The sequence below is a fragment of the Gouania willdenowi genome, unplaced genomic scaffold (assembly GCF_900634775.1).
Source record: "Gouania willdenowi unplaced genomic scaffold, fGouWil2.1 scaffold_120_arrow_ctg1, whole genome shotgun sequence".
Taxonomy (NCBI): Eukaryota; Metazoa; Chordata; class Actinopteri; order Blenniiformes; family Gobiesocidae; genus Gouania; species Gouania willdenowi.
In genome coordinates this window covers 371,463-389,066 of record NW_021144868.1, presented here as the reverse complement: position 1 = coordinate 389,066, position 17,604 = coordinate 371,463, and the positions used below count along the sequence as shown (strand labels likewise).

At 44.7% G+C, this 17,604-nt stretch overlaps 2 protein-coding genes across 3 annotated transcripts in view; one reads left to right on the top strand and one right to left on the bottom strand.

Moving 5' to 3' along the window:
* jtb (jumping translocation breakpoint) overlaps positions 1-2,415 on the top strand; it is a 34,348-nt gene extending 31,933 nt beyond the window's left edge. The window contains exon 7 of the mRNA XM_028440858.1: positions 2,294-2,415. Coding sequence (XP_028296659.1) covers positions 2,294-2,415 — 122 coding nt within the window. The remainder of the gene's footprint in view (positions 1-2,293) is intronic.
* A 1,880-nt stretch (positions 2,416-4,295) lies between these two features.
* Positions 4,296-14,375, bottom strand: ints3 (integrator complex subunit 3). Of its 2 annotated transcripts, XM_028440864.1 has the most exons (25): positions 14,197-14,280; positions 13,763-13,846; positions 13,605-13,688; positions 13,415-13,528; positions 13,219-13,303; positions 13,089-13,155; positions 12,877-13,018; positions 12,684-12,813; positions 9,577-9,674; positions 9,311-9,502; positions 9,150-9,237; positions 9,005-9,084; positions 8,826-8,917; positions 8,652-8,758; positions 8,461-8,577; positions 8,250-8,379; positions 8,130-8,184; positions 7,955-8,058; positions 7,702-7,866; positions 7,486-7,639; positions 6,923-6,991; positions 6,771-6,846; positions 4,716-4,829; positions 4,596-4,644; positions 4,296-4,498 (listed from the first exon to the last, which is right to left on the bottom strand). In XM_028440864.1, the coding sequence occupies exons 1-25, from the start codon at positions 14,278-14,280 to the stop codon at positions 4,327-4,329; spliced, it is 2,652 nt and encodes an 883-aa protein (XP_028296665.1). In that variant the 3' UTR covers positions 4,296-4,326. The 2 variants fall into 2 exon arrangements, with proteins under 2 accessions (XP_028296665.1, XP_028296666.1); XM_028440865.1 differs by having other exon boundaries at positions 8,250-8,577; positions 14,197-14,375.
* Between the last annotated feature and the right edge of the window lie 3,229 nt (positions 14,376-17,604).

Sequence of the window (17,604 nt, the reverse complement as noted above, 5' to 3'; positions counted from 1 at the left end):
GGGAAGTTTTCACATTTATGAAGATTTAGTTTATACCCGGAATGTTGACCGAACTGATTGAGCAGTGATAAGACATGTGGCAATGAGGGAGTCAAGTCTGAGATGAACAACAAAAGGTCGTCAGCATACAGAGAGACTCTGTGTTCTCTGCCGTTTCTCTTAACACCAGATATGTCTAGCAATGGCTAGTGTCTCGATAACTAAATCAAATAGCAATGGGCTTAGAGGACAGCCCTGGCAGGTACCCCGATGGAGATTGAATGGTTTTGACCGCTGGGAGTTTGTGCAGATGGAAGTAGATAGTTTAGAATATAACAACTTTATCTATGAAGTAAAAGTTGGACCAAAGCTGAACTCATCTAAGGTACTAAATAAGTACTTCCATTTGACGCGGTCGAATGCTTTTTTAACGTCAATGGAGACCACACACTCGGGGGTCTCCTCAGAGCTTGTAAATATAATATTAAACTAATGCCGTATGTTGAAATAAGATTGTCTATTTTTAATAAAACCAGTTTGGTCTTCTGATATGATTGTGGGAATATGTTTTCTAATCTGTGAGCTAAGATCTTGGCGAGGATTTTATTATTTGTATTTAAGAGAGATGGGTCTATAGGAGGCGTGGTCCAGTGTGTCTTTCTTAGCTATGAGCGTTCTACAAGCCTCATTAAACGATGGAGAGAGAGAGCCCTTTGTGTGGGATTCAGACACAACTGCACATAGCTGTGGAGACAGTAGAGATGAGAATTTCTTGAAAAAGTCAACTGGAAAGCCATCAGGGCCAGGACATTTACCAGACTGCATTAAAAAAATGACTAAGACGACTTCTGATTGGGTTATGGGCTCATCTAGTTTCCTACAGCCTGTAGAGAGTTTGGGAATTCAAAGATTTCTTAGGAAGTTGAAGGTAGCGTTATGGTTAACACCAGGCTCTGAGGAGTAGAGCTGTGAGTAAAAGTCTCTGAGAGAGACATTTATTTTGAAATGGTCTAAAGTTGTGAGTCCATTGGACATCTGTATCTCTGGTATACTTTGTTTAACTCTTTTACCTTTGAGTTGGATGGCAAGTCATTTTTCAGGCTTGTCACCATTTAAGTAAAACATGGACTTATTTTTTAGAAGAACATTTTTAATAGAATGAGTTGTAAGAAGATCGAGTTTGGTTTGAAGTTCTACACGTGTTTTAAAGAGGTCTGGGTTTTTACTTAGGGCGTAGTGTTTATCGATGTCAGCCACCTCAGAACACTCTCTACAGGACCTACGTGTTAGTTGGGCGGTGTATAATATGATCTGACCCCTGAGGCTTTAAGTGTGTCCCACACTATTAGACTAGACATGTCAGAGGATGTATTAGTCAAAAGAAGAAAGCAATCTCTTCCTACATTAATTTTACTAATAGTAAAGTTGTGTTAAGTTGCCAATGCCTGCTTCTCTGTAGGAGTCCAGGCAGGGATATGGACAGAGTGATTGGAGCATGGTCAGAGATGATTAGACTTTCATAAGCACAGGAATGGACAATTGGAAGAAGCTGAAGATCGAGGAAAAAAACAGTCAATCCTGGAATAGGTGTGATGGACTGGACATGCAAAAAAAAAAAGAATATTCTCTGTCGTTAGGATGTAAAGAGTCACACATCACAGGTTCCATAGACAGAGGAATGTCTGAATAATAGAGACTGATTTGCTAGTTGTAGTCTTATTGGTAGAGGATCGATCTAAAAGTGGTCAAACCAACAGTTGAAATCCCCTCCAAATATGACGAAGTATGTGTTAAGGTCTGGAAGCAGTGAAAAACTTTCTCAAAAAAACAACATAATCTGAATTAGAGGCATAGACATTTACATAAACAATGTGTGTATTATATAGTTTTCCAGAGATGATCACATACCGACAGAACTTGTGTGAGACTACATTATGAGGATGGAATGAGATATTTTTATTAATGAGTATTGAAACCCCTCTGGCTTTGACTTGAAAGGAGGAGTGAAAACGTTGCCCCTCCAACACTACAAAAGCCAATCACTGTCGGAGCTGTGAATGTGGGTTTCCTGAAGGAATGCTATATCTGTCTTAAGCTGTGAGAAGATTGTTCTTCTTTTTACAGGATGATTTCGGCCCCTAACATTCCAACTTACACATTTTAGTTGCCTGTCCATACAGTTTGACAAAGAGGGTTGAAATGTATAAAAGGTAGCCCAAAAAGCAGTAAAAGAAAAAAAACAGTTTTACGTTTGTAAAGTTCTGCCATGACGTGCTTATATTCCGCTCTCAGGCTGATGATTTCTGTGCTGCAGTCTTCCACTACACTTATTGTTTGGCCACGGAATTGAAGTTTCCCTCTCCGTCGCGCTTCTTCGTCTGGTACCAGAGTAGCAGTAGAATGACCGGCCGCTGTCCGGGGGCCGGTTTACTGTAGCTGCCAGTGATGGATGGGCTCTATCAATGTCATGGGGGGTCGGCAGCGTCTGGGTTCCATAAATCTTGCAGAGCAATTTAGAGAAGAACTCGGTGGGTCGCACGCTTTCGATGGACTCAGGTAAGTCGAAGATGCGTATATTTTGGCATCTGCTGCGGCTTTCCCGATCTGTCACTTTAGCTTCACGTTGTTAGCTTCTACATTTGTCTAAAAAAATCAATAATGATGCTTTGATAGTATAAAATTAACTGTTATATTATGTCTTTGTATGAACTTGAGGCAGCGCATCGAAGGCAACACGGCAAAGGTGGTGCAGATTGCCAAAGGCAGTGCAATTTGGTGAAGGCAACGCGGCAAAGGCGAGGGCCGTTTATCACCGCTTGCGGCTATATTTGTTGTTTATCTCTGCCTCATCGTTATGATAATAATAATAATAATAATAATGTTTATTAGGGAGCCAAGCCTGCTTTGAACAGGCTTGGAACCCTATTGTATTCGTTCCGATTATTATTATTATAGTTACATTTTATTTTTCTCTCGGTAAAAGTGGTGCTGCAGGCTAAACCGTGAAAAGGAGGGTGGTGCCCTTTGGAGGGTGGGTCCAGGACCCCCAGGGGACCTTGGACGCAAAAACTCACATATATCCGCCAGCACGTGGCGCTATAACAAAGGTCAACGCGTTTTGGCCAATAACTCCCACATCGTTTGTTGCCTATTCAAAAACTTCATATCCACAGATTCCTTCAATAGCACTGAATCACCTGGGCTAGGCCACGCCCATTTCCGCTTATACTTTTGTCGGAGCAAAATCGCAAAAACTGGAAAACCAACTTTTTCTAACTCCTCCTTGGGGTTTGGTTCAATCAGCGTGAAACTTGGCACGTAGGGTCTTCATTTGGACCTGATCTAAGTTTTCTAGCCAGATATAAAAACGCAAATTGGTGCATATCTCGGTCAAAATAAAGTCTAACAACACCAAATCGGAGATCCTTGGTTGGCATGTGACTGTGGGGGTATGAGCCAAATTTGAATAATGTAGGTCACTCAGGGGCGCTGCAAATATGGGGTATTTATAGCTCTTAAATGGAAAGACCAATTTTTACCAAATTTGGTGGGGATGACCTTGGGTCTAACCCTAACCCTAACGCCATATCTTGAAGTTAATCGTGATTGGTCAAAGTGGGCGTGGCTTATTACAACATAAATTATAAATAAACAGGGGCTGTGAAATTTACAGTGTAACTATAGAAGAACACACAGATCACCCATACCAAAATGTGGACCACTAGGTGGTGCTATAATGGGTGCAGACTTTAACTTTCACACTTTAAATCACATCGTCACAAACTTCATATCCATCTGTTCACAGAGAATGGCATGTTGGCCTGTGTCCTGACGCTCGCCACAAGACCGTCATCCTTTGTGACGTACTTCCACGGACTCCGCGAAACCTGGGGGCAGAGTCACACGGGAAGGCTTGGCCCCCTTTCATAACTGCTTGCACTTATTATTATTAAATGGACTTGGTAAATGGACTTGATTTTATATAGAGCTTTATCACCACTGAAACAGTCTCAAAGCGCTTTACATATCAGCTCATTCACCCAATCACTCTCACATTCACACACCAGTGGGACAGGACTGACATGCAAGGCACTAGTCGACCACTGGGAGGAACTTAGGGTTCAGTGTCTTGCCCAAGGACACTTCAACACATAGTCAGGTACTGGGATCGAACCCCCAACCTCTCAATCAGAAGACGACCCACTACCACCTGAGCCACGGTCGCCCGTTGTTGTTGTTTATCTCAGCCTCTTGTTGTTATAATAATAATAATGTTTATTGTTATTGTTGATCTCTGCCTCTTGTCGTTATGATAATAATAATAATAATAATGTTTATTGTTATTGTTTACCTCTGCCTCTTGCGTGGCTGGCTATTGTTCTTGATCAGCTGGGCCTTGATGTGTTCACTCAGCGTGTCGTCGTATTTGCAGCTCCAGTTCCTCAGGACGCTGGTGGTGAAGTGGTCGTCATGGTGACAGGCTCTACTCAGCACCATCTTTACCATCTCCTCACTGGGTCTGCAGACAGATACAGGTTACAGACACACACAGACAAGTTACAGGCAGATACAGACAAGTTCAGTATAGCTGATATTTCCAGTGGAGGAGGACCTACTTCTCTCTGCGTAGCTGCAGTAACAGACAGGATAAAGCCTCTGGATGTTCTGTAGACAGCAGAGAGACATGAGACAGAGGACTGACCTGTCAGTAGTGTGTGTGTAGTGTGTGTAGTTACCTTTGTACTTGAGGTGCTGTAGAATAGGGATGATGGTTTCCAGTGGTATAGTGTGGGCCAGGAACAGCTGCCATGTGCTGTACTGTTCAAAGGTTTCCCAGTCCAACGACTGGACTGTGGAGACAGGGACAGATGTGATCAATGACTGTACTATTGATCTCAGTGCTGTATCTGACTCTTTGGAACAAAAACATTTAGTTATAAACCTGTGTTGGACTAAATGTAAAGTATTACAATGGTTTATGTCCTACTTAGTGACGTTATTTTAAGTTATTTATTAAACATAGTAAACTTTGAATGTGACAGATGATTAATGTCCTGTGGGGTTCCTCAGGGCTCTGTTCTTGGACCTTTATATGCTTCCTTTATGGCACGTTCACACCCTACACCAAACGCGTCTAAAGCATCAACAGCGTCAGGTTTACATAGCCATTATAAGGTTACACTTCTAGGAGCGTCGGAGGTCCCGCCCCTCCTGTGCAACGCATTTTGAAGCTTTTTGCGCGGCGGACGCTTTTGATGTGCGTCATATCGCGGCGCGTCGACCAATCAGGAGCGTTCCCTAACCGTGACATATTCAGAATAATGAGGGGGAAAATAAACACTACCTGGAGACAAATTGACAGGCACTCCTCTGCTGGAATACAGCACCTGTAGTTGAGGTCCTGGTAGGAGATGTGAGCGCTGATGTTGGTCAGCAGGTTGTCAAACTGGGCACGGGAGAGACGGAAGTAGCGCTGAAAGTGACTCTCGTCTGAGCGCAGCTCTGGTAAATCCAGAAACGGTGCTGAGGCATAAATAAAGCCAAAACACTCTCTGGATAATGTAGAGCAGATGAACGGGAGTCAGAAGGGGCGTGTTCATCAAGGAGCTCCAAACTTTATTCTCCATCCACCCACACTTCTCTATAACCCTCCGCCATCACAGTGCACACGCTGAGTCGCACCTAAATACTGTACATCTGACCAGAAACACCTTCTCATCACAATGTTCCACCACTTCACAGTCACTGGTGAATTATGAACGTAACTGACCATAATATCATCCATTGTATGAACACCACCGGCAACAGAGAAGCCCCTCCCCTCAACGCGCTCTCTTCCCAACTTCTTTGGATGCACGTCACGAGCATCTTCAACGCTGGTGACAAGCGTCTGATTCAATGAGCACGATTTTGACGAAGCAATTGGTGTTAATGTACCAGGACTCATTCTACACAACTGGAAGGTTTATGATCAGATCAACTATATCTATGAACACAGGTCAGATAGTGGAGCCCAGAGTTCTAACAGAACTTTTAGTTGTTAGGCTGCAAAAATGAAGTGGAACAAACTGCAGTAGAGCTTAAGTCAGCATCACATGAACATTTATAAATCACTGACTATGACAGAGAAAGAGATTTATCAACAGTTTATTGTTGATTTAATGTTTTCACTGATGAATGCAAATGTTTTTACTGTTTATTTTAACATTCTTATTGATTTGTAATCATGTAAAGCACATGGAATTACCTTGTATGTTGTCACGGCTGGTGCCTCCTGGCCTCTCAGCCAGCCCCTCCTCTCTCCTGATTCACATCAGTAATCAGGTGGAGAGGGAGGAGGAGCTTATAAACGGCTGAGAGGACCAGGTGGAAGGAGGCACAACATCAGACATGTGGGGAGAGTTCTTCAGCTCCCCATTGGACATCTTTGTGAGTTTGTTATTTTAGTTTGAACTGGATATTTCTGGTAGTCCTGTTTTCATCTTCCTGTAGTTTAGAGGGTGGACGCTGGGAGGACGGCCCTGTATAGGGTTGGCCCGGTGTCCTCCCTACTGTTGTTTAGTCTGGGTCTCCAGTCCCTTTTAGTTTGTTCTGTTGTTACTTTTTATATTTTGTTAATAAATACTTTTGATAATCGTTGCTTTCTGTGTGGAGTCCTGTTTATGTTGTGGCCCCTCAAGCCTTGATATGACACCCTAGAGGGGGTCATAACATATGTATAAAATGCCACACACACACCCACACACACACACACACACGCACACACACACACACACAGCTGAAGGACTCACTCAGGATGTTCAGCACTGAGTCTTTACGGAACATCACCAGGTTTCCCATCATCACATGACACATCAGCTCCTGTAACTACAGACACACACAGACAGACAGGAGAATGATGGACAGACGCATACACACAGATAGGTGAGGCACAGACAGGTACCTGTGTGGAGTCAATCACAGCTACGATCATGTTGAGCAGTTCTCCGCTCCTCAGGGTCTCATCTGGAAACTGGAGGACAGGACACACCATTAAGGTTCACATCAAACACCACTACAGTGACTCTGGAGACTACATGTCATTCTAAATCAATGCACAGTGGTGCAAAAAGTATTCAGTCAGCCACCATCATCATAGATAAACCTCAACTATGAGAGGTGAACAGGTGTGGGAGGAGGTGAACGGGTGTGGGAGGTGAACAGGTGTGGGAGGTAAAAAGGTGTAGACGGAGGTGAACAGGTGTGGGAAGAGGTGAACGGGTGTGGTAGGTGAAAAGGTGTAGGAGGTGGTGAACGGGTGCGGGAGGTGAACAGGTGTGGGAGGTAAAAAGGTGTAGACGGAGGTGAACAGGTGTGGGAAGAGGTGAACGGGTGTGGTAGGTGAAAAGGTGTGGGAGGAGGTGAACGGGTGCGGGAGGTGAACAGGTGTGGGAGGTAAAAAGGTGTAGGAGGAGGTGAACGGGTGTGAGAGGCGGTGAACGTGTGTGGGAGGAGGTGAACAGGTACCTCTGAGTAGATGGAGGGGGTGAGGTAGCAGAGCAGACGGATGTCGTCCTCCTGACAGGCCTTCATGTCCATCATCAGACAGGTGTGCAGGTCTCCCAGTGCCGTGGCCTGGGCGAACGACTCGTACAGCATCATCTTCCCATTGGCTGCTTTACTGTGGGCGGGACACAGCGTTGAACGCACTGGAGGCGGGGCCGCATTGCCGTGGTGACTGACCTGGCCTTTAGGTAGTAGAGCAGGTGGTAGCCGACCTTCGGCTGCTTCTGGTAAAGCTCAGCTAGCATGTCCAACAGCACAGAGAACCCACTGTTGTCCTCCTGCATCGTCACTAGGTTCCTGAAGATCAGAAACACCGGCTTACACACTGACTCCTCCAGGGACCTGTAGACACACACATACACAAGTGAGGTACAGACACACAGGTACACACAGACACACGTCAGTTAGACAAACACAGGTGAGGACTCACTCCTCTGTGATGTCATCAGGGAGGACGTCTCCTCTGAAATGGTCTCTGAAGATCTCAGACAAACATGAAGCCATGGAGGACATCTGCTCTGTGTCAAAGTCCTCCTGCAGCCAATCAGAGAGCAGCAGGTCAGCTGGAGCCGTGATGTCACCATCTGTGTGTGTGTGTGTGTTACCTCCAGGATCAGGTCCACGATCTCCTGCATCACCTCACACTGAGCCTCTGTGTCGCTATGGAAACAAAAACATGAGTGACATCTGACAAGCTAAAGGACAACCTGAAAGAGGACACCCACCTGCTCTTCTGCAGCTGTGTCACCTTCTCTTTCATGGGGTCGTCTAATTGGTCGAGCCAGGGCGTGATGTCAGCGGGTTCCTCGATCACCGCCTCTTTGATAGGATGAAAGCGAAACTCCCGCCTCTTCCCTGCTCCGTGATTGGTGGAGAGCAGCTGGAGGTTAATGAGTGGGGAGCACGCAGAGGTCAGAGGTCGCTCACCCTCCTCACCTTTGTTGGTGACCTCCTCCTCATCATCACTGAAGGCTGCCTCTGTGTTGTCATAGCAACCATCCTCCTTATCCAACACGTGGTCCATCTCCATGGAAACCGCCTCCTCCATCTTCACTGCAGCATCATCACATGCCACGGACAACGTGTTAATGTCTGTTAATGAGTGTGTGTGTGTGTGTGTGTGTTACCCTCAGTAGGGGGGGAGGGGGGGCTGCAGAATTCAGGAAATCGTTCTCTGAGCATCGACCGAAGCTCTCGATCCAACTTTGGATTATCAAAAAGTGGAGCGAGATGACTGAGGAGAGAAAGATTAATGACACGCGCGCACGCACACACGCACACACACACACACACACACTTACGCCAGTACTCTCTTCTCCATGATGAAGGTGAGTGAGTTACAGACGCCCTGACGGACCTGAGACTCTAACGGGGGAAAGAAGTGAGGGATGATCTGTGGATAGAGAGAGAGAGACAGCAGTGAGTGTGTGTGTGTGTGTGTGTGTGTGTGTGTGTGTGTGTGTGTGTGTGTGTGTGGTACCCTGCACATGAAGTCCAGCAGTGTAGCAGTGATGGCAGGATGAGGCTTCATTGAGTGATGCATCACCAGAATGGCAGGCTCTGAAACACGCACACACTAAGGTCACTGTGTACGATGTGTGTCCGTGTGTCCGTGTGTGTGTTACCTATGTTCATGATGCTGTCCTTCTCAGGGTTGAAGAACAGCCAATCATAGAAAAGTGCCAGCTTAGCATTGGAGGCTGCAACATTAGACTGAACACACACACACAGACACACAGGTTAGCTCTGTGGGGATTGTTCATTGGCTCTAAGCCCCACCCCTTACCGTGCAGGTGGTCAGCAGCCAGCCAATGATGGCCCAGCGTGGTAGAATGTCTGAACTCAGCACCTCATTGGACGGATGGACGCACCCACAGATGTAGCGAATCAGATCGCAGCGCAGTGATTGGCTCTCTGCCATTGACAGGTACTGCCTCTGGAACCAGTCCTGGTAACGCTTCTGCTGCCCAAACCTCACCTGATACAGACCAGCACAGCATTGACGCGCGCACTCACGCACACGCACACACACACACACACACACACACTTACTCTGGAAGTCATGAACAGCAGTTTGGTCTCCATGTCTGGTGTGAGACGACAGGCGAGGAACTTTCTGGAGGTTCTAGCAGTGAGCAGCTGGAGAACACCTAAGAAGATGGTTTGTCATTAGATTAGGGACACCTTGGACACGTTCCACCTGTGAACTACAGAACTAATGTTCTACCCGTGAACTAATGTTCTACCCGTGAACTAATGTTCTACCCGTGAACTACAGAACTAATGTTCTACCCGTGAACTAATGTTCTACCCGTGAACTAATGCTCTCCCCGTGAACTAATGTTCTACCAATTAACTAATGTTCTACACGTGAACTATGGATGTAACGATTCACTCAACTCCCGATACGATTCACGATACTGGGTTCACGATACGATTCGCTCACGATTTATTTTACAAAATGGGACTGTAGAAAAATGATGATTGAAAAATATTCCTAGATTTTTTTTGGGAAAAAACTATAAAAAACTATAATATTTTCCTTTTATTTTTCATTGTCAAAAGAGTCCCTTGATAAACTATTCAAAACAATACAATTTAACTAAAAATAAATCTTGAATGAAATAAATAAAGGAATAATACAAATGAAGAAGAAGCCTATTAATTTAAATTTTGTGTATTTTGTGCCTTAACAATTGGACTTTTAAAAAAAACAAAAAAAAACAGTCTGCACTGTATTTACGTCAGATATTTGTTTGGACCAGCAGAGGGCGCTGGTAACCCAGTGGTTGGTTGGCATGCAGATATTCTGTGCAGTGAAGAAGTGATGCTATGCTAGCAGACTAAGCTAATAGAAAAACTTGACTTTTACAGATATTCACGTAATATTTCAGATATTCTTTCGGTGCTAAAGGGGTAAGGAATCATTTATGAACATGTTTAAGAGTAGAAGGCAGCCAAAAAGAGAGTAGTAGCAGACTCCGCCTCAGCAATTTGACAAGAGAAGGATAAATATATATAATTTAAAAAAGTACTGCGATTCAATTTTCAGAAAATCGATATCAACCGTGATACTACCCGTGAACCAATGTTCTACCCGTGAACCAAGGTTCCACCCGTGAACTAACGTTCTACCCGTGAACTATAGAACTAATGTTCTACCCGTGAACTATAGAACTAATGTTCTACCCGTGAACTATAGAACTAATGTTTTACCCGTGACCTAATGTTTTACCCGTGACCTAATGTTTTACCCATGACCTAATGTTTTACCCGTGAACTATAGACCTAATGTTTTACCCGTGAACTATAGACCTAATGTTCTACCTGTGAACTATAGAACTAATGTTCTACCTGTGAACTAACGTTCTACCTGTGAACTATAGAACTAATGTTTTACCCGTGAACTAATGTTTTACCCGTGAACTAATGTTTTACCCGTGAACTAATGTTTTACCCGTGAACTAATGTTCTACCCGTGAACTATAGAACTAATGTTCTACCCGTGAACTAATGTTCTACCTATGAACTAATGTCCTAATAATCTACCTGTGAACTAATGTTCTACCTGTGAACTACAGAACTAATGTTCTACCCGTGAACTAATGGTCTACCCGTGAACTAATGTTCTACCTGTGAACTATAGAACTAATGTTCTACCCATGAACTAATGTTCTACCCCTGAACTAATGACCTAATGTTCTACCTGTGAACTAATGTTCTACCTGTGAACTATAGAACTAATGTTCTACCTGTGAACTATAGAACTAATGTTCTACCCGTGAACTATAGAACTAATGTTCTACCTGTGAACTATAGAACTAATGTTCTACCCGTGAACTATTGAACTAATGTTCTACCTGTGAACTATAGAACTAATTTTCTACCCGTGAACTATAGAACTAATGTTCTACCTGTGAACTATAGAACTAATGTTCTACCTGTGAACTATAGAACTAATGTTCTACCTGTGAACTATAGAACTAATGTTCTACCTATGAACTAATGTCCTAATAATCTACCTGTGAACTAATGTTCTACCTGTGAACTACAGAACTAATGTTCTACCCGTGAACTAATGTTCTACCTGTGAACTATAGAACTAATGGTCTACCCATGAACTAATGTTCTACCCATGAACTAATGTTCTACCCCTGAACTAATGTTCTACCCGTGAACTAATGACCTAATGTTCTACCTGTGAACTAATGTTCTACCTGTGAACTATAGAACTAATGTTCTACCTGTGAACTAATGTTCTACCCGTGAACTAATGTTCTACCTGTGAACTATAGAACTAATGTTCTACCTATGAACTAATGTCCTAATAATCTACCTGTGAACTAATGTTCTACCTGTGAACTACAGAACTAATGTTCTACCCGTGAACTAATGTTCTACCTGTGAACTATAGAACTAATGGTCTACCCATGAACTAATGTTCTACCCATGAACTAATGTTCTACCCGTGAACTAATGACCTAATGTTCTACCTGTGAACTAATGTTCTACCCCTGAACTAATGTTCTACCCGTGAACTAATGACCTAATGTTCTACCTGTGAACTAATGTTCTACCTGTGAACTATAGAACTAATGTTCTACCTGTGAACTAATGTTCTACCCGTGAACTAATGTTCTACCTGTGAACTATAGAACTAATGTTCTACCCGTGAACTAATGTTCTACCCGTGAACTATAGAACTAATGTTCTACCCGTGAACTATAGAACTAATGTTCTACCCGTGAACTATAGAACTAATGTTCTACCCGTGAACTAATGTTCTACCTGTGAACTAATTTTACCCGTGAACTAATGTTCTACCCGTGAACTAATGTTCTACCCGTGAACTATAGAACTAATGTTCTACCCGTGAACTATAGAACTAATGTTCTACCCGTGAACTATAGAACTAATGTTCTACCCGTGAACTATAGAACTAATGTTCTACCCGTGAACTATAGAACTAATGTTCTACCCGTGAACTATAGAACTAATGTTCTACCCGTGAACTATAGAACTAATGTTCTAGCCGTGAACTATAGAATTAATGTTCTACCCGTGAACTATAGAACTAATGTTCTACCCGTGAACTATAGAACTAATGTTCTACCCGTGAACTATAGAACTAATGGTCTACCCGTGAACTAATGTTCTACCTGTGAACTGGGGGCTGAGGGTCTGAGGGCTGTGTAGCATGTCTCTCCAGAGCAGGTCCATCTCAGGGATTCGAGCAACGTTCTGCAGAAGACGAACCAGATCTCTGCCGATGGCCACGCACTCCATGAACTGTAGAAACATGAGTTAGAAACACAGAGGACACCAGACCCTCCTCCTCCACCCCTCCCCCACCTTGTCCCTCAGCAGGCTGATACAGAAGTCCACCTCCTTCTGTCTGAGTTGCAGCATGGTTGGAGCCCCATGGTCCACGATCAGACGTAGATATGTGTAGACGGACATGGCTATGAGCATCCCACTCTTCAGCACCCAGTCCCTGAGGACACAGACATGTTACTCAGGCTCCTCCCACACCTCTGTGACATAGGACACATGAGGGGACGTACTTCTGCTCCAGCAGGATGTCCAGAACGCTCTCAGCCAGCCACATGTTCTTAGAGGACACGTCTCCACCTGGTACACAGACAGAGACGGGATGAAGATGTGATGATGATGAAGACGATGATGAAGACTCACCGGCCACCTGTTTGAGCAGTGTCATCACTACTCCATCTGCTCCGATCACTCCATTCTTCACCAGCTCACGCACCAACCACACCAGCTGTGGAGAGAAGACACCACATAACACGGTCACCAGTGTGTTCACTACAGCTGCTGCTCTGAATCACAGAATAACACCAGTGTGTATCTGTGTGTAGTCGTAGATGTGTACCTGGGTCCTGGGGACATCTTGTAGTTTGAGGAACTTCTCCATCAGGATCTGATTCACTTTCACAAGGATGACATTCATCCCGTCTCTGTTCACCAGTGTCAGGTCACGGTAACACTACACAAGTACACACACACACACACACACATCAGTGTGTGGCCACGATGACATCACAGGGCTCACAGGTACTGACCCTTTGTGACTGAGCTGGCTCTGTGAGAACCAATGAGAAGAGGCCGAGACACACCTCCTCATGCTGCTGCTGCCCTTTACACACCTGCACACACACACACACACACACAGGTGAGTGTAGCATTGTGAGTTGTGTAACAGTGTGTGTGTGTTTCTTACGTTGGCTGTGAGGGCATCATTAGCTTCTCTCTCTGAAAGCCCATTGGTCAACGTCTGCACGATCCCTACACAACGCTCTAGTTTCTACACACACACACACACATATATATATAAAAAACACACTCACACACGGAGAACAAACATAAAACCAAAAAAGCACGCCAAATACACACAAAACAGCACAGAGAGACAAACGGGGGCACACACACGATCAACATCATCATTAGTGTGTATTTCGTTCACCCTAACATAACTCTGAAAACAGCAGGAGCTCAGTGCGCCTGCGCCACTGCCTGTGTTTACACCGATGTAGCTTGCTAGGCTAATTGTTGGATCACCGGGCCGTCCCGGACCTTCAGTCCGCTCTCAGGCGGCTCCACTCCGGCGCCAGTGGAAGCCGAACCCTAGGCTCCAGCCCGGCCTACTGCACCTACCTCCTCCAGCTCATCTTTAGCGTCCAGCGGAGTGGAGAGCAACAGCCGGCCGTGAGGCTTGGTTTTAGCCGGGACAGACTCCATGTGTGTGCAGTGTGGCCGGACTCCGGAGCTCCGGGCGGCTGCTGGTGTGGGAGCCGCTCTGCTAAGCACCTCAGTCGGTGACAAAGATTCAGAACGGCGCTACAGCAAGGCCCGCCCACCGACCAATTACAGAGCTGCACTCACTGACTGGCGTCAGCTCCAACCAATCAGAGAGCTGAAGACAATGAACTGTCTCCTGAGCAACAGAAGCGCGTGCGTGTTGATAAAAACTTAAGAAAATGAGTAAATAAATATACTATAAAACAAATAAAGTCTGACAATTGTGATACTATTAATGTGAGTACTGTAGGAGTATTAGTGAGTAAGAGTATTAGTGAGTATTAGTAAGAGTATTAGTGAGTACTGTAAGAGTATTAGTGAGTAAGAGTATTAGTGAGTAAGAGTATTAGTAAGAGTATTAGTGAGTACTGTAATAGTATCAGTGAGAATGACTATTAGTGAGTAAGAGTATTAGTGAGTACTGTAAGAGTATTAGTGAGTAAGAGTATTAGTAAGAGTATTAGTGAGTATTGTAAGAGTATTAGTGAGTACTGTAATAGTATCAGTGAGAATGACTATTAGTGAGTATTGTAAGAGTATTAGTGAGTACTGTAAGAGTATTAGTGAGTAAGAGTATTAGTAAGAGTATTAGTGAGTATTGTAAGAGTATTAGTGAGTACTGTAATAGTATAAGTGAGTAAGAGTATCATTGAGTACTGTAATAGTATCAGTGAGTAAGAGTATTAGTGAGTAAGAGTATTAGTAAGTATTAGTAAGAGTATTAGTGAGTATTGTAAGAGTATTAGTGAGTACTGTAATAGTATAAGTGAGTAAGAGTATCATTGAGTACTATAAGAGTATCAGTGAGTAAGAGTATTAGTGAGTATTGTAAGAGTATCAGTGAGTAAGAGTATCAGTGAGTACTGTAAGAGTATCATCCATCCATCCATCTTCTTCCTCTTTATCCGGGGCCGGGTCGTGGAGGCAGCAGTCTCAGCAGAGATGCCCAGACCTCCCGATCCACGCACACCTCTTCCAGCTGTTCTGGGGGGACCCCGAGGTGACACCAGTCCAGCTCAGAGACATAGTCCCTCCAGCATGTCCTGGGCCTCTCACGAGGCCTCTTCCCAATAGGACATGCCTGAAACACCTCCCGAGGGAGGCGACCAGGAGGCATCCGAAACAAATGCCGAGCCACCTCAGCTGGCTCCTTTCAACGTGAGGGAGCAGCGGCTCTACTCCGAGCTCCTCCCGAGTGACTGAGCTTCTCACCAGATCTCGAAGGGTGCACCCAGCCACCCTGCGAAGGAAACTCATTTCGGCCGCCTGTATCCGTGATCTTGTTCTTTTGGTCATTACCCAAATCTCATGACCATAGGTGAGGGTAGGAACATAGATCGATCAGTAAATTGAGAGCTTTGTCCCCCGACTCAGCTCCCTCTTCACCACAACAGTTCGATACAGCAACCGCATCACTGCTGACGCCGCACCAATCCGTCTATCGATCTCACACTTCATCCTACCCTCACTCATGCACAAGACCCCGAGATAATTGAACTCCTCCACTTGAGGTAAGGACTCTCCACCGACCCAGAGAGGGGAAACCACCTTTATCCGGTGGAGAACCATGGCCTCAGATTTGGAGGTGCTGATCCTCATCCCGGCCGCTTCACACTGGGCTGCAAACCGCCCCAGTGCACGCTGAAGGTCCTGATTTGGTGAAGCCAACAGAACAACATCATCTGCAAATAGCAGAGATGAAATCCTGAGGTTCCCAAATCAGACTCCCTCTGGTCCCTGGCTGCACCTAAAAATGTCCATAAAAATAATGAACAGAACCGGTGACAAAGGGCAGCCCTGGCGGAGACCAACATGCACTGGGAACAGGTCTGACTTACTGCCGGCAATGAGAACCAGGCTCCTGCTGTGGTCATACAGAGAACAGACAGCCCTTAGCAAAGGGCCCCGGACCCCATACTCCCACAGCACCCCCCACAGGGCACCACGAGGGACACGGTCGAACACCTTCTCCAGATCCACAAAGCATATTAGTGAGTATTGTAAGAGTATCAGTGAGTAAGAGTATTAGTGAGTAAGAGTATCAGTGAGTAAGAGTATTAGTGAGTAAGAGTATCAGTGAGTAAGAGTATCAGTGAGTACTGTAAGAGTATTAGTGAGTATTGTAAGAGTATCAGTGAGTAAGAGTATTAGTGAGTAAGAGTATCAGTGAGTAAGAGTATTAGTGAGTAAGAGTATCAGTGAGTACTGTAAGAGTATTAGTGAGTATTGTAAGAGTATCAGTGAGTAAGAGTATTAGTGAGTAAGAGTATCAGTGAGTAAGAGTATCAGTGAGTACTGTAAGAGTATTAGTGAGTATTGTAAGAGTATCAGTGAGTAAGAGTATTATCAATCAATCAATCAATCAATCTTTATTTGTATAGCGCCAAATCATAACCAATGGTATCTCAAGGCACTTTACAGTAGAGCAGTCTTAAGGACGGACTCTTCATTTTATGGATACACACATATGCATATATACGTATATACACATACATATGTATCCCACACCCAACATGAATTCATCATGGCGGCAAGGAAAACCTTCTGTTAAGCAGCAGGAACCTTGTGTGGATCCCATTCCTATGATGAACAGCCATCCACGTTATGCTGTGTTGGGTGTGTGCAGAGAAAAAGGGTGGAGACAGAGCCGCTGAGTCTCTGTAACTCCACACTGAGGATCCCACGGACCTGCAAGACAAAAGCCAGAAGGAGTACAGGAGCAAACACACAAGGGAAGAAGCAGACATAGAGGGAGTATTTGAAAGAGGAATGGGACCCTCTCCGGTCCCTCTCTAACCTAAATGACCTCTCTCTTAACGCCCTCTCCAACCTCTCTCCAACCGAGCATGCCAGACCCCCCCCCCCCCCGGCAGTCTATGCCTATTGCATCTTAATTATGAGCTATGAGCTGGTTCCTAACTAAAAGCTTTATCAAAGAGGAATGTTTTGAGCCTAACCTTAAGGTAGAGAGGGTGTCTGCCCCCCCGAACCGTGGTTGGTAGATGGTTCCAGAGAAGTGGGGCCTGATAACTGAAAGCTCTTCCTCCTATACTACTTTTAGAGACAAATGGAACAACGAGTAGTCCAGCATTTTGAGAGCGTAGTGTTCTGGGGGGATTGTATGGCACTACAAGCTCCTTGAGATAGACTGGTGCCTGTCCATTTAGGGCTTTATAAGTGAGAAGAAGAATCTTGAATTCTATTCTATATTTTATGGGAAGCCAATGCAGACAGGCTAATACAGGAGTAATGTGATCTCTTCTC

Coding starts and splice junctions, on each gene's coding strand:
- ints3 (XM_028440865.1), bottom strand. CDS start 14,280: ATGGAGTCTGTCCCGGCTAAAACCAAGCCTCACGGCCGGCTGTTGCTC. Junction 9,503..9,576: donor TGCTGTTCATGACTTCCAGA/GTAAGTGTGTGT, acceptor GGTCTGTATCAG/GTGAGGTTTGGGCAGCAGAA. Junction 4,499..4,595: donor CTGCAGCTACGCAGAGAGAA/GTAGGTCCTCCT, acceptor ATCTGTCTGCAG/ACCCAGTGAGGAGATGGTAA.